Here is a 25,695-nt window from a genome sequence, read left to right as displayed (position 1 = left end):
TGATTTTAGGCCCAAGGAGAATATTTACACTGCCGGACACAGACGAAATCTAAAGTACTATGTGTAGGACACAAGATCATCACTAACAACTACTGCTTTGTGTTTTGGACAGAGAAAATGAAAGAAAAACGGACATAAGGTCATTTTTCAGTGCATCAACTCACCGAGTAAGTACAGCAGGTCCCCTTATTACGGCGATTTGGTAACATCAGTGTCTCCATGCTGCACTTATAACAGTCGTAAGGCTTCCCTCTGTGTACACGTATCCTATACAATTAATATTGTGGCTGTATTATTTGTACCTGTAGGTAGTAAAAATCACACAAAAGAATCAAAAATAGATCATGCCACACTACATGATATGCTACCAAAACAGGTAGTGATATCAAAGAACAATGTTTCACTCTTGCTGTAACAGACTTGATGACTCACGTGCATGAACAGTATGTTTATGTAAATATATCTATAGAATAAACATACTTTAAAGATACTAATTAAAAAACATCTCTGTGCATCCTTAGGTCTAACTAAAAAGAGGTGTGTGTGTGTGTGTGTTTCAATGTGTGTATAGTCTTATTCAGAGTCACAGTCAGTGCTAGAAGAGGGCTGGTATTCTCCGGTACGTACTTTTTCTTGCGCACAGGCACTTCTCACAAGCTGCCCATACGCTTTTCTACCCTCTCCACCAGCCAAGACCGAGTATGGAAAAGGTCGAGTGACGATAAATATGCCAACATGTGTACAACATGTGAGTAGTGGTCACAGTGCTGACAAATTAATGCTGGTAACCCTGGAGTGCCGCTAGCTTTTAGCTAGCTGTATTAGCATAGTGGTTTGAAATTAGAAAGGAAAAAATGCATCACATGTTGCCTTAGAAACTACATTTCAATCTAATATAAGTCAAACAATTCTATCTGCAATAGATACTAAACAAAAAATATTACTTTCTTACCTCAAAATTCCTCTATATATTCTGAATATGCCTGTTTCCAGACTTAATAACCACAATGCCTGATCGGGTAAGAAGTAGGTAAATACTGAAATGATCTCATGACTCCTATCTTATTTGTAATTGGTGGAATTGGTGTTGTTACAACTCTCCCCATGTTACAACCATACCTGGTCTCCCCTACATTACTGTAATTGTGTTACTTTTGTAATGTGTTACTGCCAACACTTATCATGATACAGGTGTAAATCTGTTGTACAAAGCTGTGGACATGTTTTTGGTCCAAATGAAAGCTGATACTTGTTCAGGTTCTGGTTTGAGTTGTGTTAATGTTTTTTTTCAGATGTTTTAGAAGAAACTGCAGCTTTTAAATCTCACTAGATCTAATAAAAGCAAATTAGCTTTTCTCACAGTGTTTTGTTCCCATGTGATCATGTGGTTTAGTCTGTGGGTTCATCATGTTCTCATATCTTCTGTAGAGAAAACCACACATGTAGTGTACAAAGAGGAAGGAGGAGGCTTTTACTGTCAAACTGGTGTTGCTCTTATTCCAGGTGCAGAACGGAGGAAACATCTGTCCTGAGTCTGCTGGGTGAGTCCAATCTGCTGGATGTGTGTTGATGTCTAAATGTTGAGAGATGTTGCTTCCAGTGTTTGACGGTCACCTCTGTCTCCTAAAACTTACATTTCTCTACACAACTCTGAACGAAATGTAGCAGCTTCCTTGATTTTCTTCACTGGCAGCGTTAGTTTCTGGGAGATGTTGCGTTGTTTTACTGCACACTTACTTACATGATGCATACCAGTACAAACTAAGTAAAGTAAAACAAATAAAAAGAGCTGAACAATAATAAAGTTAAAATGCAAAGGCTTAAACAACACCTGAAGTGGGGAAGAATTGCAGAATCATGGCATCAACATCAAAATTCTAATTCAAAACAGGAAACGTCTTTAACAGGTAGATCATTCATACTTCCGTGGCAAGAGGGATGGTGTGCGTTTACAATGGAAGTACTGAATGTGTTACCAACTACGCCACCCTGAGAGTTTCACCCAGGGAACTATACACTAACCATTAACAATGAAAGCTTTGAGCGGTCAAAAATACAAATACATTATTTATGTATCATCTTTTACTATTACTTGTATTATTTTTTGACTTACATGAATTTCTTACTTTTAAAAGTCCACATAAAAACATGAAGCTTCACGTCACCTTCATACAAAGTAAACAGTGGCAGCAACACACCAAAGTTTCTCGTCCAAAAATACAGAATAACACCACATTTTTCTGATCCACCTGGTTTTATGCTAATTCTGATTTTGTTTTAGAAAATGACCCAAATATCCGTAATATGTTTTCCTCATTCATTTTGAGTTGCAATGATTTCTACAAGTGCTGGAGCACCCGATGACCCTTGTTGCTGTGGATACGACCTATGAGTGAACGGAGATGATGTGCACACAGCTTCGTCCGTGTTGGCTGGTTCACCTTTATCACTGGGACGAAACCCAAAACATTCCCAGACACGAGCAGAGGCATTTCTCTAGTTTAATGATCCTGAAGCGTTATCTCACCACCAGCGGGCGCTGACGAGCTGCTCAGTGAGCGTGTGGGTGAGCGAGGGAGAGAGAGCGGCAGGTGAATGTAGCGGAGAAGAGGAAAAGGTGAGCAGTGAAGTTCAGCAGTAAATGTGCAGTGTAGCTTACAGTGTGTCAGTGACTGATGGTGTCTGTTGTTTACCAACTGCTGCAATATAGTTTCACGTGGCGTTGCCTGACTACGATGAGGAATTTCATTACAATACATCAGCGCAATCCATTATCTTAGCATCAGGTTAATGGAAAGAGGATCGTCTGTATTTACCTAGACACCGGCCAAGCCTATTTACAGCTGAGCAGCTTCCTCACCTGTGACAGAGATCCAGCTGGATGGAGACTCTTCACGACCGCTGATGTTACACTTGTAGAGGCCTTCATCAGACTTGTTAACATGGTGGCAGAGATGGGGACTCGAGTTAGAGACTCAGACTTGCGTACGACTTAAGTCACACACACAGTGATTTCAGACTTGAGACTCGTCCTCAAAAGACTTCAATCTCGACTCGGGACTCAAGGTGCGTGACTCGTGAACAATGTTTATTTTTTAGAAAACTTATGATGAGCTTATCCAACGAAGGTTAAAATCAAGGGCAACTGGACTTGGTTGAAGATACTGGAAGACGTTTCGTCCCTCATCCAAAGGACTTCTTCAGTTCTGACTGACTGGCAGGGAAACTCAGCTATTTAACCTCAGTGGGGTCGTTATCCCGGGTCATCGATACCGCTGGTTCGTTAGTGTTCCTGGTTGCTGTGACGACAGTAGTTACAGTCGTTAAGACTACCTGTGGCTGAGACTGAACGACCATCGTTGGTATCTTCACCTGAGGCCAATAGGTTACGTTTGTTGAGTTTCCTGGGAAGTGATGAAAGGACAGCATTGTAAGTGGGGGATAAGTGGTGGCGTAGACCCCCTCCTCTGTTCAATGACGGCTTCTCAACCCTGGTGTAGATGCTTCCTTGACACCTCTTTCAAACCATCCATCTTCTCTGTCTAAAATGTGCACCTGGTGGTCCTCAAACGAGTGTCCTCTGTCCTTCAGATGTAAGTAGACTGCAGAGTCTTGACCTGAGGAGTTGGCCCTTCTGTGTTGTTCTGTGCCAGGTCAAACTTGTGGTGGTCAATTAACGTAATCCTTTACGTCCCGCTGGCTGCCGTCACCTTAATTATTACCGTTGGCTAGAAACAGGTTACAGCTTTATTGTTGACCATGTAACTTTACAGTTTTATTTAATTATAACTTACACTGGGTTTGAGAGTCAACAGTCATTAATTGTAGACACATGTTTGTGTTCTGTAAGATAAAAACAGGTTACAGGTTTATTGTTGATTATTCAACATCACAGTTTTGTTTAGTTAACTGGGGAGTGTGTTGACTTACAGTAGTTTAAGCTGTCAGTGATGCCATTGCACATTACATGCTCTGTAAATGAAAATAAGGTTACAGTTACAGAATTCCTTGCAGTTTTATTAGCAACCTGGTTTGAACGGAGCAGGTGATACAACATTCATAATAACCACGAGAGACTTGAGACTTGACTTGGACTCTAGCTCAGAGACTTGTGAGCATCTCTGCATGTTGGATGGTCATGTGACCTGTAAGCTCAGTAATAAAATAGTAAAACTTTTTTCCTTCTTCACTTAATCAACTCTGGTAAACAAAGTTGATCAACACATTGAAACTCACACCAAAACAGTCTCGGTTGATACACTACAGGTAAGAGGAAAACTCCTTAACTGTCCCTTTAACTCCTGAGACAATAAGAAAATGACCCAAACTGTTCACCATCAAAACACAGGTTTAAGTAAACTTTATTTATTTTTTTGTCTCTGTACAATTTCATGATAAAAATTAAAGCATTTCTTTTTATATCATTGGTCCAAACAACATTTTTCTACAAAGAAATACTTTTTTTGCAGCACGCTTCAGTGCGTATCTGTAACCATTACAAAACACATTATTTACAGTAAACAAAGAAGGAGCAGTGACAGAAATCTCAGCTTTACAATAAATTAACATTAAATATTTAAATATTAAATATTTATATATTAATTTGACAAAACATTATGGCAGTTGGTGACTGTCCACATTACAATATAGATTTACAGTAAGGGGGGTGAGGGGATTATCATCGTCAGCGGGGGTCCCAGGCCTCGCTGATGAGGCCAGCTGCAGAAGAAACGGTTCCTGTGGCTGAAACAGTTTGTGTCCAGGGTGTCGACTGTGAAGTCACACAGGGGGAAGGGGGATCTACAACCAGCTCCACTGTCTTGTCTTATGAGCGTTGAGCTCCAGGTAGGTCTGGCTGCACCAGGGAACCAGATGGTCAAATTCCCACCTGTAGGCGCACTCATCCCGGCCAGCGATGAGCCTAATGAGTGTGGCGTCCCCAGCATCGTTCAGGAGACGTGTATCAGTTGTTTAATCAGTCAGATCACTCGCTGGTCCAGTTTCAGGTGAAGATCTAAAGGCGAGAGCTGGACTCTGTCTTTTTGTCTTGTAGCAGCTAATATTCATCACAAATTCATGATGCTTTTCAACTGAGCATTCTTTCACTGGGTCATTATTACACCCTTCACAGTGCACGTACAAAAACTTAAATATCTTTGGTGTGCAGGTTCACAGAGAGCTGGAGCTTATCCCAGCATGCATTGTGTGAGAGGTGGGGTACGACTGTACAGCATTCTGTCCCAGGATATCACTGACACTCTTTGGGAGTGACCAGTCCACCTGACATAACACGGGGTGAACACATAAACTAAATTTATCAAGCCTGGCTGGTCACCTGGTCTGGAGCAGGCTAGCCGCACAGAATAGATCTCCACGGTATCCATGTGCTGCTTTCATCAAACGGGGTCAAATTTGGCCAGGATAGCGGAGAAGATTCAGGACCAAAGACATCAGAGGCTGCTGCTGTTTAGATGATGCTTAGCATCTGTTTAGCTGCATCATAAGCAACAGTCAGATGTGAATTCTGCTTTGTACATCTGAATGAGCAGATCAGAGCAACAGCAGCAGCAACAGCAGCAACAGCAGCAACAGCAGCAGCAACAACAATCGCTCGTGTAAAATCCATTTCAGCATGGCCAGTCGTGCTGTTTCCAGTCTTTCCACCTGAAGAGAAGAAAATATCAATTAGCTAATGACTGGGAGGAAACCCCTACTTCCTCATCATCTACCTGCACTACAGCGACTGTTCATGGTTTGACCTATAGTATCTCAGCAACAGCGGTTGACTACTGCGCGTACTCCATCCACTGATGAACAAGGAGCCGAACGCTTGGAAAGAAGTTCAAGTTTCTACTTTGTCAAACAAAGACGTTACAAATCTGGTCAGTGAGAGGCGGGTGGGCAGGAAGGGAGGTGTGAACAGTCTGCCAGGCGGAGTGACAAGAAGGCGCAAGCTGAAATGGGTTTAACTGTATTCCACGCCATGCGTGGCACAAATCAAAGGGTGAGGGACTGATGCTCGCCGTTTGAGTGTTTCCTGAATCTGTAACAGTTTACTTCAACAGGAGGGCATTCGCATGGCAGAGCTTCGCCACAAAACTGGATGCTTCAGGTAACGCTATGCATGTTTTTAACTTAAGCTAGGCTATAAAGAAGATATACTTGTACTGGAAGGAATCACCTGTAGCCATGGTTACTACCCACAAAGCGCTTGGAGAAATGTGTCGCCTCCTGTCTGAAAGGGCCTTAAATCTTTATTCCCCGATGTTCACAAGAACTAAAAGAGTTACTAGTCAGAAAATCTTTTACATTTAATACATCAAACTCACCTGAGACTGGCCCGGTCAGGTGGACCACGCTGATTAAGTGTTTATTAATTTTATTTTCCTCTTTGCGCTCTTTTATGTAACACTTGTATGTCCCATAGTCGCTGCTCGTCACATTGCTCAGAATCAAAGACAGGTTACCGTCCTTCAGCTTGATGTCCACCAGCATCACCCGGTCCTCATAAGAGGGCTGCTGGTTGTCTGTATCAAGATTCCCATCCCGGGATAATAAAACATATTGTGAGCTCAAGTTAGTTCTGGTCCAAATTACAGCTGCGATGTTGATGTTGCTGGGAGCTTCACACGGCAGAGTGACATTCTGCCCAAGGGAAGCTGGGACTGTTGAGACACGAAGAGAAAACAGAGAAGAAATTAAAAAGAACAAAATCTGTGTCCATCTCCTCGTCGCCATCAGCCAATCAATTCAATTCAAATTAGCTTTATCGGCATGAATGTATAACTATGTATAACTACAGGTTAAAATAACTTTCTAAAGTGTGTCTTTCACCGTGATTTGTTTTCCTCCGTGGATTATTTACCTCTCTTTAGCAGTGCGCCTGTGTATATTAGCTCGGCCGGAAAGTGAAATTTAAGTTCGGTACGACATCGTTTTCTTGCTACCTTTCGTTATAATGTGTAAGTTACTCTTTTCTGTTATTTTAGTGGTTTATATTGAGTTTAACACATCAGTTTATGAGTAAGGGATGGGCGACATGAAAAAAAATAGTAAAATCATTATTTAATCATTTATTTATTATAATTTAAAGGCTGATTTTTCTGAAGAAACCAGATGGTTAATTGTGCTTTTAAACTTTTCTTTATGGTCAGAACATGAGAAACACTTGATGCCAAAAAGCAGCCTGGTATCAAACAGTGGATCCCTTCACAGAGCTGAACATCCAAAACAACAAATATGCATGAAAAAAATTCATTTCCTCAACAAAATAAATATCTTAATAGAAAAGAAAGTGCTAATTTGTTTGAGATTCAAATAATTTAAATCAGAATTTTGTATATTTCTATTGAGGAAGATTGTATCACTATAATTAACATTATTGTTTTATTGCCCAGCTCTGGTTCACGTTCACAAACGGACACGATCAGTTCACCAAAACCATGAGCAAGATCAATAATCTACAATGTTTGAGCACGTTTATGCACAACACTGAATGGACACAATGTCTGGACTGTTTGGATTTTATTTGCAGAAGACTGAAGTACATATTTCCACCCAAGTAGTTGTTGTACGTGGACAGACAACACATTTGCATCCACGTGGTCATGGTGTCCCTGACCACCTCCAGAGATCGTTTTGCTGATCGGATCACAATCTATCCTCAATGCGTCTCGGGTGCATTTACACATGATCACCCAAAATACATTTTAATGCCAGGTGTAAACACCGTCTATGAATATGCAAAGTCATTGACCAGAGGTGAAAATAAAACTGCCAAATATGGCATTGTGTCGTTCATTAAGAGATCAAACGCGCGTCTCTTTTCTATCAAAGAAATTGTTTTCAAATTTGGCATTAAATTTGACTTTTAAAATGGTGCAAGAACCCTGTCCGACCATAACGCTGCTGTTAGCTGTGCAGTGAGGTGAGATCCACTCTTACATTTATTCATTTAGCTGATGCTTTTATCCAAAGCGACTTACAATTGCTATACATGTCAGAGGTCGCACGCCTCTGGAGCAACGAGGGTCTTGCTCAGGGACACAATGGTGGATGGGTCACAGTGGAGGATTGGACCCGGGTCTCTCGCACCAAAGGCATAGTCTAACATGAAACATGTGCAACCTATTATAAAAGTACAATATTCATTTGAAAGCCACACATATATTTTACACGTTAGATCATTATGATCTGAGAATATGAGGTTTGGATTTTTGACACTAACTTATGTTAATTGCAAATTATCCAGTATAGAGTTAAAAAAGCACAGCGATAATTATTCAGAACAGAACACTTACATTCACAGCACACTGCTCACACAAACAAATAAAAGTAGCTTTCCCAATTATCTATTCAGTTGTTCTAATGCAAAATGGTGACTAAAACAAAGTGACTTTATATTTTCCATAGAGATAAATAGGTCAGTTATAAACAAGTGTTTTAAATTAATAAAAAACAGGTTATAAATGACAATAAATCTGTTTTGACCTTCAATAGAATGTTAATTAAATATATACTGTATGTTTTCATTTCAAATCATATGATAGTAGTCAGACATAGTCAATGATACCGTTTACTTACATTCATATTCTTACATTCAACAGTTATGGATCCAATTAAATAAGAGAAAATGGTGCCAACAGAGATCCAGAGGTGATGCTCTTGCTGCATCAAGCAGCGGACACTCCAGGAGGGAGTTTTGCAGACCACATTAAGCTGGACCCACTGGTTTAAACCCTAATCGAGACTTTTTTTTGTTTCACTTGTTTCTTTGATTACCCGCCAACACGAAATCTCACGATATTAATGCCAACAGCAAACAAACATTTTAACAATTCTGAATGAATGGATGGTGCAGTAAAGTTTGGCAGACAGATTCCTCAGGATGTAACAGTGTACTTGTTGTTTAAACAGCTGTTCTACAAATTTCATAAACATGCAACACCTGGCAAACAATAAACCTAGACAGACCTTCCACATAAACACTCACCGTGAAACAAATCCATCGACAAAACCGGGAACACGAAGCCGAACAGCACAAGAGCAGACATGTCTTTCACCTAATGCATCCCGTGGGCGGGTCTAGAAACTTCCAGAAAGTTGTTTGTAAACTCCTCTTCTTCTTTTCTCATAGGCGGAAATCGCGGGGGTGTCCGGGGGATGAGGATCCCTCTATCTGAGGGCTGTCTTCCCCTAAAAATCATCAAATAATATAATATATACTTACAATAACTGTGTAGGTAGTAAAACAACAAAAACGCAAATGGGGACTGAAGTCAAGCCAGCGTCCACTTCGAAAACGACAGTCAAGCCAGCCCTCGCGCTGTTTTGCGATGCGTGTTTTTTCTAGGCATTACGGTAACATCGTGTCGCAGCACATTTCAAAATAAAAGTGAGCTTCTGCTGAACATAATGCAATTGATGCGGCAGAAACGATTGAATAAATAAATAAATGCTTAAGACACCACAAGTATCTAAAGAAAATATTACAGTCTCACAGAAAGCTTAAAACATTCAGCCAAGATTCGAACTCATGTAAAAAGAAAACCTCCTGTTTCCACTGACTCATTTCACTTCACAGTGACAGCAGGCCACCTCAGGGTGACCCTCTGTCAATATCAGAGCAATCTGATAGTATTTTTAAGTTACAGCCCTTGAAAGTGTCTAATATTTTAGCTATTCGCCAAGACTTTTATTTTGAAATGTGCTGCGACACGATGTTACCGTAATGCCTAGAAAGAACACGCAAAACAGCGCGAGGGCTGGCTTGACTGTTGTTTTCGAAGTGGAGGCTGGCTTGACTTCAGTGAGGACACGTAGTCCGTTAAAATGTATTTTCTAAGTATTTCTTCATCGCCTTCATGTTAAAAGTCATGTCTGCCCCGCTGCTGTCATGGTAACGTTACGATTCACCGTCACCCTCATCTAAAGTTCGGCTGTTTCATATTTATTTATTTATTTAACTCTGATTACAGACAATCTGACTGTCTGCGCAGTCTGTGAGTTGTTTTCTTTGCATCTGATTATCACACTGCATATTATTCAATACTGAAATAAATCCATGTCAGAAACATTTAAAGTTTGAAGTAGATTAATGTCTGTTATTGTCTTGGAGAGTCTCCATCCAGCTGGATCTGTGTCACAGGTGAGGAGCTAACATTTGATTTGAGGACTCACTTCATCCAGAGGTTCACCTGACCAGGTGGATTCTGTCTACAGGTAAACCTACAAGCCCCCACCTCAGTCCCCCTCCAGCTTGTGTTCAGACTGATCCGCCACCTGGTGGTCTTCTGTCCCTGCTGCATCTCCACTGTACTCATGGTGTCTTCATATCGACGCAGGGCCGCAGGTAACACTCTTACTCATTCAGTCCCACACTCTCACTCTGGTGTTGATGATTCATAATCAATCAATCAATCAAAACTTTATTACAGACTCAAGGTCCAAATCTTACCCACAACAATACATAAATACATATCCACAAACGCACATGAATGCACAAATACCTACACATAAAAAATAAATAAAAATCCATAGTAAATCATGGTTAGAAAAATGAAAAGTATAAAATGATTTAAAAAGAAAATCATTGTTCTACCAGGAGACAATTATAGCAGTGTTTCCATTGTACTTAGCCGTATGTTAGTTAAGGCCAATTATTATTTCATTTTGTGACCCATTAAGCCGGCACATGAATTTAAACATTAGGTTTCTTAAAGCAGCATGAAAGGTCCTTATTCTTGCAGCCACAAACATCTCACTTGCACTACACCATCTTGGTCTTGTGAGTAATATTCTCATTGCGTCGTTAAATGCTACTTTAAATTTTAATAGACTTGCCTTTTAATAATTTGACCACAAGTGCGCAGTATAGAACGGTGTGCTTTAAACAGAGATGTCTTTACACCAACCGTACATGCCCTAAATTTACGTAAGAAAATATTGGCTTGTGCATACATCCGGCGACAGTGCCTGTAAATATCTGTCATTTTATCAGTGATAAAATGACCAAGGTATTTCACCTTATTACAGACACTAAGCTTACTGTTAGCCAATTTAAAATCAGGATAGTTCAAACATTTATCATCTTCAGTTCTGCAGATCATGACGACACTCTTATTGGCGTTACATTTGATATCATGTTCCACACCATACACCGAACATATTGTAAAAAGCTGCTGTAATCCAGCACTTCTTAGGTCACCTGCATACATAATATGATTCACTATTGAATTACCAATCATGCACCCAGTATTACAGGCTCTCAACTGCCTGGACAGATATGGAGATTAAAAAGAGCAGGTGACAAAATACCCCCTTGTCTGACTCCATTGCTAACCCCAAATAAAGCTGAGACACTATTGCCCCATTTCACTTGCGTAGTCCGGTGGGCATACCAGTAAGCCAAAATTCTCACAATATACATGGGCACCCCTCTTAATTTGTTAAACAATTTACTATGATTTACACGGTCAAATGCTTTAGAAGCATCAATAAAACACATAAGAACTGATGAGTTTTTATCTCTATATGTGTTCACAATTTCCTTTAGAGCATATATACACAAGTCAGTGCCATGTTTAGCGTTAAACCCAAACTTTGGTTATCTGTGGTGGAGTCACAGTTGTGTCTAACTGATAAATGATCCACATTTTCTTTCTAACCTGCTCTGACTGCAGGAAATGACCTGAGAAGGGATTGACAACATTGACGATGTCATCACTGCTGTCTCCAGAGAATTTCACGTCTGAGCTGATCCAAGGGCGCCCTGACCAGGTTGGAGCGAGATTTTATAATAATAATAATAATAATAATAATCCTTATTTGTAGAGCACTTTTCAAAAACAAGTTACAAAGTGCTTTAACAAGTGTAAAGACAATAATACAAAAACAATACTAGATAAAGCATGAAAACATTGAAAAGACTGAGACAGAGATATTTGATTATTGATTGTGATTTATTGATTTGCAAACGACGGTGGGGAAGAGAAGCTATTGGCTTATAGCCGACATGCTCGATATCAGCAAATAGCCTCCAATCTCCCATTCAGAAATTCACTGCAAGGCAAGCCCCAAAAAGTTTAGTTTTCATGTATCTGCTTTTAATAACACTGCAAGTTAATACTTGATCTTTACCATCAATTTTTTATTCCTACGTACATTAAAAACCACTCTTAAAGAAATTAATTAGGTATATGTTATTAATATGTTATTAATTAACTCGTATGTCCCATAGTCGCTGCTCGTTACATCCTTCAGAATCAAAGACAGGTTATCGTCCTTCAGCTCGATGTCTGCCAGATTCTCATAAAATGGATGCTGGTAGTCTGGATTAGATGACCCATCCCGGAAAAATAAAACACATTCTGACCCCAGGTCAGGTCTGGTCCAAGTTACAGCTAAGATGGTGACACTGCCGGGAGCTCGACACGGCAGAGTGACATGCTGCCCGAGGGAAGCTGCGACTGTCAAGAAGAAAAAACTGAGCAGAAAAGTTTAAACTGTCCAAATGACAAGGATCAAAATCTGTGTCTCCTCGTCACCATCAGCCAATCGGTGCGTGAAAGAGATGTCCTAATGAGGGCGGTCTTGTATCTTATCTGGCTTGTTGGTAGAATATGTTGGTTTGGGTCTTTTTATTGGGATTTATAGGCCAGACTGAGAAAATACTCAGTCAGTGAGGGAAGAAGCTCCACTCTGTTCCAACCATCACAGCGTTCCTGTACTTCAATAACCCACAGAGTGAGACGTCTTCTCTGCAACTCAGTTTCAGGGATCACATTCATTCCTAATCGGATCAATCATTTATGTTTATAAGCGTAATAGGTTTGAAACATGCCCTCAGATACAGATTTAGAGCCATCCCTTACGTGTTGTAAATATGGTGTCACTATGTGACCTCAGAATTACAAGGTTTGCATGTGATGTCATCATTCTAGGATTTCATTTCATTTCTTTTCATTTCTAATATCACTTTAAAATATTGATGTAGTAAACTGGGATTAGTGCTCTGTGATCCGTAGGCCCTACGGGAAATTTGTATTCATAAAACACCCAAATGAGGATAAACAGCTGTTAAGTAGGCTACTGCCATAAATCTTGCAACATCTTGTAAACAACTTTGTGTTAAACGGCGGCTTGGTTGGGAAGGGACTGAATACTGACATGTTCTGGGTTCACACAGACATTGTGGTCACAAGTTGATCTGCTGTCTCCCGTTTTAAAGAGTGATGGCTGGCTGTTGTACGCCGACAGAGATGAGAGAGCTGATAGGCTAGACTGGCTGAATCATTTTTCTACGTGACACATGTTTACTGACACCAGTTAACATGGCCACTCCTTAAACCGAAACACCGGAGATGTCTTTTCTGAAGCAGATTTAAAGTAACGGTACGTGAAAACAATGTGTCCATAACGCAGAGTATCTATTAGCGCCAGTTTGGGTCACTGACAGTTTGGTTTAGTGTAATTAAAGTTTGTTCGCTCAGAGCTGAGCCGCCAGTTTAACAATTCACACACCTGAAAAGTGACATAAACAATTCACCGGGACAAAAAAAAACCTGTGACAGAAACACTCACCGTGACACAAATCCATCGACAGAACCGGGAACATAAAGCCTGACAGCAAAGGAACAGCGACATGTAAACAACAGCCATCTTCTTCAGAAACTTTGTGGACTTGGAATTTCCTGTAAGAAGGTTTTGTACCAGAGTGAATTATTATCACTTGTTCCATAGTGGGGTTGGTCAGATCAAATATCATCACATAATATAATGACATATAGACTTAAAAATGACTGTGCAGCAGTACAAACACTAATGGGACAGATGTAGGACTCCAGGTAGGTAGTATTTTATTCCCTTTAACGTCACATAAAGTTATTATTTTCTCTTTAATACGGATGGTGCTGAGACTTTAATAAATTAGTCATGACAAAAAAATTATGATGATGAACCGACTCCAGAGGCCCCAAGCGTATCCTCGTAGGCCCTCGTGCCCCCTAGTCTACAAGGCCCGACTCCACTGTTACTCTACAGCTAGAATGACTGATGTTTATATCCGTCTCCTACCTTATAAAGACTACCGCCTAATGTTCATGGCTCCCCAGTTTTCATTTATAATATATATTTTTTTAGCATTTTTAGTTTTTTTGTTATTGAAATGTTATAAAAATTAATGTTTTATCAAAATAAATATTTCTACCTGAAACTGATTTGGTTGTTTTGTTCTCAAAAGCTATGAAGTAAAAAGGCTTGCTGGGAATTATGAAATTTGTTCAATGATATTTTCCCTGTCACGTGTGGTAACGTGCTTGGAAATCCTCACTTCACCTTTCTTGGATCGGTTTGACCTTGTGAGGAAAAGGCCCGTAAGGTGAACGTCTTTTTATTTCGACGGCTGTAGTTGTGTTCATCACGACGGCTGTAGTTGTGTTCATCACGACGGCTGTAGTTCTGTGTTTATTTAGACGGCTGTAGTTGTGTTCATCACGACGGCTGTAGTTCTGTGTTTATTTAGATGGCTGTTTACTGTGTTCATCTCGACGGCTGTAGTTCATCTCGACGGCTGTAGTTCTGTGTTTATCTCGACGTCTGTAGTTCTGTGTTCATCTCGACGGCTGTAGTTCCGTGTTCATCTCGACGGCTGTAGTTCCGTGTTCATCTCGACGGCTGTAGTTCTGTGTTTATCTCGACGGCTGTATTTCCGTGTTCATCTCGATGGCTGTAGCTCCGTGTTTATCTCGACGGCCGTAGTTCCGTGTTCATCTCGACGGCTGTATTTCCGTGTTCATCTCGATGGCTGTAGCTCCGTGTTTATCTCGACGGCTGTAGTTCCGTGTTCATCTCGACGGCTGTATTTCCGTGTTCATCTCGATGGCTGTAGCTCCGTGTTTATCTCGACGGCCGTAGTTCCGTGTTCATCTCGACGGCTGTAGTTCCGTGTTGATCTCGACGGCTGTATTTCCGTGTTCATCTCGACGGCTGTATTTCTGTGTTCATCTCGACGGCTGTAGCTCCGTGTTCATCTCGACGGCCGTAGTTCCGTGTTGATCTCGACGGCCGTAGTTCCGTGTTGATCTCGACGGCTGTAGCTCCGTGTTCATCTCGACGGCTGTAGTTCCGTGTTCATCTCGACGGCTGTAGTTCCGTGTTCATCTCGACGGCTGTAGTTCTGTGTTTATCTCGACGGCTGTATTTCCGTGTTCATCTCGACGGCTGTAGCTCCGTGTTTATCTCGACGGCCGTAGTTCCGTGTTCATCTCGACGGCCGTAGTTCCGTGTTCATCTCGACGGCTGTATTTCCGTGTTCATCTCGATGGCTGTAGCTCCGTGTTTATCTCGACGGCCGTAGTTCCGTGTTCATCTCGACGGCTGTATTTCCGTGTTCATCTCGATGGCTGTAGCTCCGTGTTTATCTCGACGGCTGTAGTTCCGTGTTCATCTCGACGGCTGTATTTCCGTGTTCATCTCGATGGCTGTAGCTCCGTGTTTATCTCGACGGCCGTAGTTCCGTGTTCATCTCGACGGCTGTAGTTCCGTGTTGATCTCGACGGCTGTATTTCCGTGTTGATCTCGACGGCTGTAGTTCCGTGTTGATCTCGACGGCTGTAGTTCCGTGTTGATCTCGACGGCTGTAGCTCCGTGTTGATCTCGACGGCTGTAGTTCCGTGTTCATCTCGACGGCTGTAGTTCCGTGTTCATCTCGACGGCTGTAGTTCTGTGTTCATCTCGACGGCTGTAGTTCTGTGTTCATCTCGACGGCTGTAGTTCTGTGTTTATCTCGACGCCTGTATTTCTGTGTTCATCTCGACGGCTGTAGTTCTGTGTTTATCTCGACGCCTGTATTTCTGTGTTCATCTCGACGGCTGTAGTTACGTGTAAATCTCGACGGCTGTAGTTGTGTGTTTATCTCGACGGCTGTAGCTCCGTGTTTATCTCGACGGCTGTAGTTCCGTGTTCATCTCGACGGATGTAGTTCTGTGTTTATCTCGACGGCTGTAGCTCCGTGTTCATCTCGACGGCTGTAGTTCCGTGTTCATCTCGACAGCTGTAGTTCTGTGTTCATCTCGACGGCTGTAGTTCTGTGTTCATCTCGACGGCTGTATTTCTGTGTTCATCTCGACGGCTGTAGTTCCGTGTTCATCTCGACGGCTGTAGTTCTGTGTTTATCTCGACGGCTGTATTTCCGTGTTCATCTCGATGGCTGTAGCTCCGTGTTTATCTCGACGGCCGTAGTTCCGTGTTCATCTCGACGGCTGTATTTCCGTGTTCATCTCGATGGCTGTAGCTCCGTGTTTATCTCGACGGCTGTAGTTCCGTGTTCATCTCGACGGCTGTATTTCCGTGTTCATCTCGATGGCTGTAGCTCCGTGTTTATCTCGACGGCCGTAGTTCCGTGTTCATCTCGACGGCTGTAGTTCCATGTTGATCTCGACGGATGTAGTTCCGTGTTTATCTCGACGGCTGTAGTTCCGTGTTCATCTCGACGGATGTAGTTCTGTGTTCATCTCGACGGATGTAGTTCTGTGTTCATCTCGACGGCTGTAGTTCCGTGTTCATCTCGACGGCTGTAGTTCCGTGTTCATCTCGACGGCTGTAGTTCTGTGTTTATCTCGACGCCTGTATTTCTGTGTTCATCTCGACGGCTGTAGTTCCGTGTTCATCTCGACGGCCGTAGTTCTGTGTTTATCTCGACGGCTGTATTTCCGTGTTCATCTCGATGGCTGTAGCTCCGTGTTTATCTCGACGGCCGTAGTTCCGTGTTCATCTCGACGGCTGTATTTCCGTGTTCATCTCGATGGCTGTAGCTCCGTGTTTATCTCGACGGCTGTAGTTCCGTGTTCATCTCGACGGCTGTATTTCCGTGTTCATCTCGATGGCTGTAGCTCCGTGTTTATCTCGACGGCCGTAGTTCCGTGTTCATCTCGACGGCTGTAGTTCCGTGTTGATCTCGACGGCTGTAGCTCCGTGTTCATCTCGACGGCTGTAGTTCCGTGTGCATCTCGACGGCTGTATTTCCGTGTTCATCTCGATGGCTGTAGCTCCGTGTTTATCTCGACGGCCGTAGTTCCGTGTTCATCTCGACGGCTGTAGTTCCGTGTTGATCTCGACGGCTGTATTTCCGTGTTGATCTCGACGGCTGTAGTTCCGTGTTGATCTCGACGGCTGTAGCTCCGTGTTGATCTCGACGGCTGTAGCTCCGTGTTCATCTCGACGGCTGTAGTTCCGTGTTCATCTCGACGGCTGTAGTTCCGTGTTCATCTCGACGGCTGTAGTTCCGTGTTCATCTCGACGGCTGTAGTTCTGTGTTTATCTCGACGCCTGTATTTCTGTGTTCATCTCGACGGCTGTAGTTCTGTGTTTATCTCGACGCCTGTATTTCTGTGTTCATCTCGACGGCTGTAGTTACGTGTAAATCTCGACGGCTGTAGTTGTGTGTTTATCTCGACGGCTGTAGCTCCGTGTTTATCTCGACGGCTGTAGTTCCGTGTTCATCTCGACGGATGTAGTTCTGTGTTTATCTCGACGGCTGTAGTTCCGTGTTTATCTCGACGGCTGTAGTTCCGTGTTCATCTCGACGGATGTAGTTCTGTGTTCATCTCGACGGCTGTAGCTCCGTGTTCATCTCGACGGCTGTAGTTCCGTGTTCATCTCGACGGCTGTAGTTCTGTGTTCATCTCGACGGCTGTAGTTCTGTGTTTATCTCGACGCCTGTATTTCTGTGTTCATCTCGACGGCTGTAGTTCCGTGTTCATCTCGACGGCTGTAGTTCTGTGTTTATCTCGACGGCTGTATTTCCGTGTTCATCTCGATGGCTGTAGCTCCGTGTTTATCTCGACGGCCGTAGTTCCGTGTTCATCTCGACGGCTGTATTTCCGTGTTCATCTCGATGGCTGTAGCTCCGTGTTTATCTCGACGGCTGTAGTTCCGTGTTCATCTCGACGGCTGTATTTCCGTGTTCATCTCGATGGCTGTAGCTCCGTGTTTATCTCGACGGCCGTAGTTCCGTGTTGATCTCGACGGCTGTAGTTCCGTGTTGATCTCGACGGCTGTATTTCCGTGTTCATCTCGACGGCTGTATTTCTGTGTTCATCTCGACGGCTGTAGCTCCGTGTTCATCTCGACGGCCGTAGTTCCGTGTTCATCTCGACGGCTGTAGTTCCGTGTTGATCTCGACGGCTGTAGCTCCGTGTTGATCTCGACGGCTGTAGCTCCGTGTTCATCTCGACGGCTGTAGTTCCGTGTTCATCTCGACGGCTGTAGTTCTGTGTTCATCTCGACGGCTGTAGTTCTGTGTTTATCTCGACGCCTGTATTTCTGTGTTCATCTCGACGGCTGTAGTTCTGTGTTTATCTCGACGCCTGTATTTCTGTGTTCATCTCGACGGCTGTAGTTACGTGTAAATCTCGACGGCTGTAGTTGTGTGTTTATCTCGACGGCTGTAGCTCCGTGTTTATCTCGACGGCTGTAGTTCCGTGTTCATCTCGACGGATGTAGTTCTGTGTTTATCTCGACGGCTGTAGTTCCGTGTTTATCTCGACGGCTGTAGTTCCGTGTTCATCTCGACGGATGTAGTTCTGTGTTCATCTCGACGGCTGTAGCTCCGTGTTCATCTCGACGGCTGTAGTTCCGTGTTTATCTCGACGCCTGTATTTCTGTGTTCATCTCGACGGCTGTAGTTCTGTGTTTATCTCGACGCCTGTATTTCTGTGTTCATCTCGACGGCTGTAGTTACGTGTAAATCTCGACGGCTGTAGTTGTGTGTTTATCTCGACGGCTGTAGCTCCGTGTTTATCTCGACGGCTGTAGTTCCGTGTTCATCTCGACGGATGTAGTTCTGTGTTTATCTCGACGGCTGTAGTTCCGTGTTCATCTCGACGGCTGTAGTTCCGTGTTCATCTCGACGGATGTAGTTCTGTGTTCATCTCGACGGCTGTAGCTCCGTGTTCATCTCGACGGCTGTAGTTCCGTGTTTATCTCGACGCCTGTATTTCTGTGTTCATCTCGACGGCTGTAGTTCTGTGTTTATCTCGACGCCTGTATTTCTGTGTTCATCTCGACGGCTGTAGTTACGTGTAAATCTCGACGGCTGTAGTTGTGTGTTTATCTCGACGGCTGTAGCTCCGTGTTTATCTCGACGGCTGTAGTTCCGTGTTCATCTCGACGGATGTAGTTCTGTGTTTATCTCGACGGCTGTAGTTCCGTGTTTATCTTGACGGATGTCTACAGGTATCCTATACAATTGATATTGTGGCTGTATTATTTGTGTCCCTTTAAAATTGCTCTTGAGAAACTGTTGGATAAAATTTACGCCTGTGTGAACGCCTCTACGTGAAAATGAAGGTGAAGTCATTTACAAACACAAATGAAATGGCAGCATCATCACCTCTTAATTCATCCAATTGAAGATAACATGAACTCACTTAAATAAAAATATGGAAACTTTGTAAATGTGTTAAAATGTTTTACTTTGTGTTACAGAGACGTCTCGTTGTCAGGCCAACAGCAGGATGATGTTCAACTACTGAATCCCTCTGAACCCTGAACACAACAGGGAGTGGTGATGCCGCAGTGGTTAAGATATGTGCCTTTGGTGTGAGAGACCTGGTTTCAATTCCTACTGCAACACTTCACCATTGTGCCCCAGATGCTTAACTCCTTGTTTCTCCTTTTTGACATATATAGCAATTGGAAGTTACTTTGGATAAAAGCATCAGCTAAATCAAATGTAAGTCAAGGACTAATGATGAAACTTTAGAAATTCATCATGTAAATGTGCTTTATGTTTTTGTAATGTGTCTCTAGTGAAACAGTGAAAGCACAACGCTGCTGTGCTGACTGACAGCCTGCAGCTACTTGTTATGTTTTTGTCCCTTTCTGACCACATTTCAGTGGTTAAAACAGAAGGTACAAAATCACTTCCTTCCAACGAAACTACCACCTACAGGAAGCTGCAGCGTGTTTCTAGTGTTTTTCAATCTCAGGACCCATCAGCTATAAGTTTTAATAAGTTTTTAGAAAGATAAGCTTCCAAAGCCGGCTCAAACATGATCTGTCAATACTATCTGGACTACAAACGGAAACCTGAATCTGGTCTCTCACCTACAGATTCTGCATTCACATGCTGATATCTGTTCAAATCAACGTTTTAAAATAATTACAATCAGGATTTTTACTTTGAAACTAATAGAAATAAAGTCCAAATTCCTTCAAAAGAGCAGCTTTAAGTTAGAACTCAGTATATAAATGCACCAAACCACAAACACATCCTTCAGAGTTTTCCGACTGTCTGTGAAGGCATCATACAGATGTCTAAGTTTTCATTTTATTCTGCTGTCAGGTGTTGAATTTCTTTTGATGTCCAGATTTTGTTTCTCTTGACTTCATGCTGTGGCTCAGAGCTTCATGTTAAAACTGAATTCATCTTCTTTACTGCAACTAAACAACTAAATGTTTCTCATCACAGTCTTTGGAGAGAAAACCACAACACTGCCGGCCACTCGCAGAGGAAGGAGGAGGCTGTTACATGAACATGAAGTGATCAGAGCGCAGATCTCATTTCACCCAGTGTCAGGATGGAGGGAACTATTCTTCTGTGGCTGCTCTGTAAGTAATATCAGGCTGCTTCATCATTTAGCATTAATGACTAAAATCCTGTAATCACATTATGTTTTTTATGTTTTGAACAGCGTGTTCATGTCTGAGTGTCGTCCCAGAACCCCTAACATGACATTAGTTAATAATAATGTTACGTTAAGACGGTCTGATAATGTTTAGGAGGCATTTTAAACTTGTGATGCCACTGTTTCTCTTGTCACTAATAATCTTTACTCTTTGTTTGACTTGGTTTTTATCACAATAATCTGCGTTCACTTCATCTGGTGTCAGTTTTTGCTGATTTCTTCAAACCAACCTGAGTTTCATTTCACACTCTTTAGTTCTGACGTCACTGCTGAGCTGCACAACAAACCAGGGTGAGTACAGACAGAAACATGACTGATGCCGCCTAGGAAAATATTTTTTTCTAGTGGTCAACATGTCTATTTGCTCACCCCCAGCCAGTCGAGGCAGATGGTCGCCCACCCTGAGCCCTGGTTCTGCTCGAGGTTTCTGCCTCTTAATAGGAAGTTTTTCCTTGCCTGTGTTGGCAAGTGTTTGCTCATGGTGGGAATTGTTAGGACTGTAAATAATAGCACAGAGTACGGACTAAACCTGCTCTATATGAAAAGCAATACAAGATAACTGTTGATGTGAATTGGTGGTATATAAGCAAAATTTAATTGAGTTGAAAACAAAAATTGTAATCAAATCAAGTTTTCCACAAGGGGTTTTAAAATCTGTAGAGCATATGACATCCTTTAACATTACAACCTCGATTCTGATAAGAAAAAACTTCTCCCAGAAAGAGAAACAGGGGATACATCATCCTGGACAGAGAGGAAATTGATGTTGTACAGAGCAAAATAAATTCACAATATGGACAATCATAATGACAATATTATGGATAGATTAAAGACATGTATGAATAATATGGGCATTTCCTTCAACAATTCATCACATCCACAAGCAGCTCTATGACCATGGGGGCAGACCTCACCAGACTTTATTCAGGAGATTCTCTATTAAATCATTTAAAGCCACTTTTGTCATTCAGCAAGAATGTATTAACAGTGTAAAGCACGTCTAACTACCAGTAAATTTCAGGACTTCCATTAAGGCCACCAGAGGGTGCAGTCAACCTGAAATAACTCTGAGCTTAGCAGAGAGTTCAGTGGTTGTGAAACGTGTCAGGGCATAAAAGATTATTTTGTTTAATTGAAAATGTTTACATGTCACCAGCTCTTGCAGCCTCTCTGACTGTGAGTCCCAGCAGCTCTCAGCTGTTTGAAGATAAATCTGTCTCTCTGAGATGTGATGAGGACGATAGCTCTGCTGGATGGACGCTGAGGAGGAACACAACCAGACGACAGATGACTCAGTGTGGAGCTGGCTGGGGAAGATCAGCTGGTTCTTCCTGTAGCATCACTCTGACAGTCACATGGGACAGTGGAGTTTACTGGTGTGAGTCCAGAGAGGGAGCAACCAGTAACACCATCAACATCACTGTCACTGGTAAGATCAGACTGTGGAGTTAGTGTTGATGAAGCTGTGTGTAAATGATGAAATGCTGTAGTTTGTCTCTGTGTTGAGGTGGACCAGTGATCCTGCAGAGTCCTGTCCTCCCTGTGATGGAGGGACAGGATGTCACTCTGCACTGTAAAACAAAGACCCCTCCCTCCAACCTCCCAGCTGGTTTCTATAAAGATGGCTCCCTCATCAGGACTGAGCCTACAGGTCACATGACCATCCACCATGTTAACAAGTCTGATGAAGGCCTCTACAAGTGTGACATCAGAGGTCGTGGAGAGTCTCCATCCAGCTGGATCTCTGTCACAGGTGAGGAGGTTTCCTTTGATTTCAGGACTCATTTAATCCAGAGACTCATCTGACCAGGTGGATTCTCTCTACATAAAAACCTACAATCACAGCTCCACCCACAACTACAATCCTGCCCACCTCTGCAGCCCCGCCCTCAACATCAACTACTATCTTTGACCTGACACCCTCTGAAGCCCTTCCTCCTTCATCGCCTCCTGTCTCAGCCTCCTCCCAGCTTGTGTTCAGACTTGTCTGCCACCTGGTGGTGTTCTGTCCATACTGCATCTCCACTGTCCTCATGGTTTCTTTATATCGGCGCAGGGCCGCAGGTAAACACTGAATAATTCACTAACCTTTATATCAATCACTTAATCAATAACTCAATCAAATTATGTTGATTATTAACAGTTGTCTCTAAGAGAAGCTGATAAATGATTACAGACATTTCTAACCTGCTCTGACTGCAGGAAATGACCTGCCTGTCTCCATGGTGATGACCCTGCCCACCCAGGCTGAGGAGGGATTGGAGAATGTATATGTCAGCACTGCTGTCACCACAGAGCATCACTTCTGAGCTGATCCAGTGTGTTCAGTGTGTTCTGGTTCTTAATGAAGCTAAAATGTTTGAGTCATCAGCAAATAAACCTCAGATTTCCTTCATAGATCACAAACAGCAGAGGACCCAGAACACTTCCCTGTGGAACTCCTCATGTTGTAGTTTGACTAGATGATGTTAAATTCTGGATGTCAGACTTCAGCCGCAGCGTCATTCTCACTTTAAACTCTTCAAATCTTTTACTGTAAGCCGCTGTGTGAGAGCCAACAAGTCCTCCAACCTAAGCGTTAACATAGGTCGTATTAACCATCTTCCAAAAATGACTCATATGAGCGTATCCTAATAAAAGCGCCTCCATTGGTGACATTTGTCCATGCCTCCTAAATCAGCAATTTTGGATTCGGATTCCTGACCGGACCTATACTTTGTAGCGTTAGCTAACGTCTCTAACGCTACAAAGTAACTTCATAGAAAATAAATCAATCCTGTTTATAGTGGGGCCGAAAGCCGACCTCTTGGGTGAAAAGCGGCTAACTTACTACCCACCCACCTCACCCACCTCACCCACCACGAACACAGAACTTTCTGGCTCTTTATAATATGTGACCGTCTTAGTCATGTGTTTGATGATACAGCCACTAGAGATCGCTGCCACAAAAAATGTAAATGTGAGTCCCTATTTTGTGTAGCTAAAATTGTCTATAGTGTTTTTTCTTTGAAGGACAGGCTCATGAGAGCTGTTTTAAGGATTAACTCTGTCAGATTTATTGAAGCCTGATCACTCATAGAAAGACCGACTCAGGTGAACTTGATTCATGATACAAAGCTGTCAAACATGTTTTTGGTCCAAAAGAAAGCTGATTTTTCAGGTTCCAGCTTAAGTTGTGTTGTTGATGTTTGTTTTCACATGTTTCAGAAGAAACTCTGCAGCTTTTAAATCTCAAAAGATCAAATAAAAGCAAATGAGCTTTTCTCTCGGTGTTTTGTTCCCATGTGATCATGTGGTTTTGTCTGGGGGTTCATCAATTCTCTCATATCAAACTGTTTCCTCACAGCAGCTGTAGAGAAAACCACACAGAGACTCTGACATATCGTCCATCCAGAGGCTGCTGGGTTTGTGAGAGTTGATCACTGCTGCTCCCAGTGTTCCACGGTCGCCTCTGTCTCTACACACCTTTGAAAGAAATGTTATAGCCACCTGATTTGTTTCACTGGCAGTGTTTGTTTCTGGGAGATGTTGCGTTGTTTTACTGCACACTTACATGATGCAAACTAGTACAAACTGCGTCAAGGAGCAAGTACCGAATTGTCATCCACCACAATACCTCTGTTGGTTTTGATTTACATGTATATATGATTGTTTATTGCAGTGTGGTGATATCTGCAGCCAAAAGTCAACATAAAAGATTAGGTTTCCATAGTTAAGGTTTTTCTGATCCACCTGGTTTTATTAAAAAACTGATTTTGTTTTAGAAAACCACCTAAATATCTGTAATTGGATTCCACAGGCGTGCGACCTCTGACATGTACAGCAATTGTAAGTCGCTTTGGATAAAAGTGTCAGCTGAGATGAATAAATGTAAATGTTGAGTTGTAATCATTTCTACAAGCCACCAGGTGTCACTGTGCTCTCTGTTTCTAAAGCCCCAAAGCTTCAGGGAGAGGGGCTTGTAGCCAAGTCTGTGGTCTGGTCTCTGCCACACAGACCACTGGTCGCTACCACAGTCTCTGAGGGATGAATCCTTTCTGTTCCTTGTCACACAAACTGTGGCTGTATTAAAAAGGTCAGTTTCAAGTTTTTGTACAGTCTATGGTTCCAAAGTAGACCTAAAGTGACCGTAGATCATTTAAATTATCTCAACTGATCTGGGAAAAGACGACAGCAGCCATGCCTTCATGCAGTCCACATAATAACATCTCCAGTGTGATGAACAAAGATCCTAGAGCTGATTTCTGCTGCTTCAAATCTAAAGCTTCAGTCCAAACGGTCACAGTGAGAGGAGACAAAAGGAGACAACTGGAGGCTTTTAATTTGAAGGAGATTAGAAATGAGGAGTATGAAGACATATCAGACAGACAGTTAAAATCAAGTATACCAAAAACAAAGCAAACGTACTAAGGTATCACACCAGTGTATTTAAATGAATGAATTACATTTTTAATCAATTTAAATAACAAAACCTAATAGAAAATAACAAAGCTTTCGCTTTCATCATGGCCTCACAGGAGTAACTCAGAGGCACCTAAGAACCACAGTCTATTATTTTAGATAGGATGTGCCTTTTTTAGTCAACATCCTCATACTGACACTACGCTCAACAACTCATTCTAGTCAGATATACCAGGACCCTCTCACTCTGCTTCCAGCCTTCATGATCGGATGTAAATCGCGATGAGCAGCTTCAAGACCTCTGTCTGTGTCTCCCTCCTCCTCTGTTACACACTCGACACCTGATGCCATGTGCTCATCACAGCGACAGAGGTCCTGTGTCCCTGTGCCCCCACCTGCAGCACTAACCCTCTACCTATGTCATCTTCTCATTCTCCGACTCTCACAGAGGTGGCAGCTTGGCAGCTGCATTCTGGTGATGCCAGTTGGTTTCCTAAAAATAGTGGACCTTTGTTAAAGGCAGGTGCTCAGAGTGTAAAAGTGGCCCATGGAACAAGGCTTTAAATAGGGTGGTGTTCAAAATAACAATGCAGCAATATACATATCT

General features: G+C 42.5%; 1 protein-coding gene and 1 long non-coding RNA gene across 10 annotated transcripts; one reads left to right on the top strand and one right to left on the bottom strand.

Moving 5' to 3' along the window:
- Positions 1–4,378: 4,378 nt before the first annotated feature.
- LOC119911731 (V-set domain containing T-cell activation inhibitor 1-like) lies at positions 4,379–9,122 on the bottom strand. Its single transcript, XM_038730631.1, has 3 exons — positions 8,993–9,122; positions 6,330–6,665; positions 4,379–5,664 (listed from the first exon to the last, which is right to left on the bottom strand). Exons 1-3 carry the CDS (start codon positions 9,051–9,053, stop codon positions 5,468–5,470), a joined length of 594 nt encoding a protein of 197 aa, XP_038586559.1. The 5' UTR covers positions 9,054–9,122; the 3' UTR covers positions 4,379–5,467.
- A 630-nt stretch (positions 9,123–9,752) lies between these two features.
- LOC119911733 lies at positions 9,753–22,256 on the top strand. 9 transcript variants are annotated; one of them, XR_005446022.1, is made up of 10 exons: positions 9,753–9,898; positions 9,978–10,001; positions 10,118–10,147; positions 10,222–10,351; positions 11,682–11,778; positions 19,486–19,732; positions 20,471–20,610; positions 20,943–20,978; positions 21,844–22,116; positions 22,195–22,256. It is a non-coding gene; the product is annotated as an uncharacterized LOC119911733 (long non-coding RNA). The 9 variants fall into 9 exon arrangements; XR_005446019.1 differs by having other exon boundaries at positions 10,118–10,351; XR_005446016.1 differs by having other exon boundaries at positions 9,753–10,001.
- The last annotated feature ends 3,439 nt before the right edge of the window (positions 22,257–25,695 follow it).

The sequence above is a fragment of the Micropterus salmoides genome, unplaced genomic scaffold (assembly GCF_014851395.1).
Source record: "Micropterus salmoides isolate LMB-PRFRI ecotype aquatic unplaced genomic scaffold, ASM1485139v1 Ms_hic_scaffold_2, whole genome shotgun sequence".
In the NCBI taxonomy this organism is placed as follows: domain Eukaryota; kingdom Metazoa; phylum Chordata; class Actinopteri; order Centrarchiformes; family Centrarchidae; genus Micropterus; species Micropterus salmoides.
Note: the sequence above shows the minus strand (reverse complement) of the source record. Positions and strands in the feature narration are given on the sequence as shown.

Excerpts from the sequence above, each read along its gene's own strand:
- LOC119911731 (XM_038730631.1), bottom strand. The coding sequence starts at position 9,053 with ATGTCTGCTCTTGTGCTGTTCGGCTTCGTGTTCCCGGTTTTGTCGATG. Across the intron at positions 6,666-8,992 it reads GTCGATGGATTTGTTTCACG|TCCCAGCTTCCCTTGGGCAG; the intron begins GTGAGTGTTTAT and ends GTGTCTCAACAG. Across the intron at positions 5,665-6,329 it reads CCTGACCGGGCCAGTCTCAG|GTGGAAAGACTGGAAACAGC; the intron begins GTGAGTTTGATG and ends TCTTCTCTTCAG.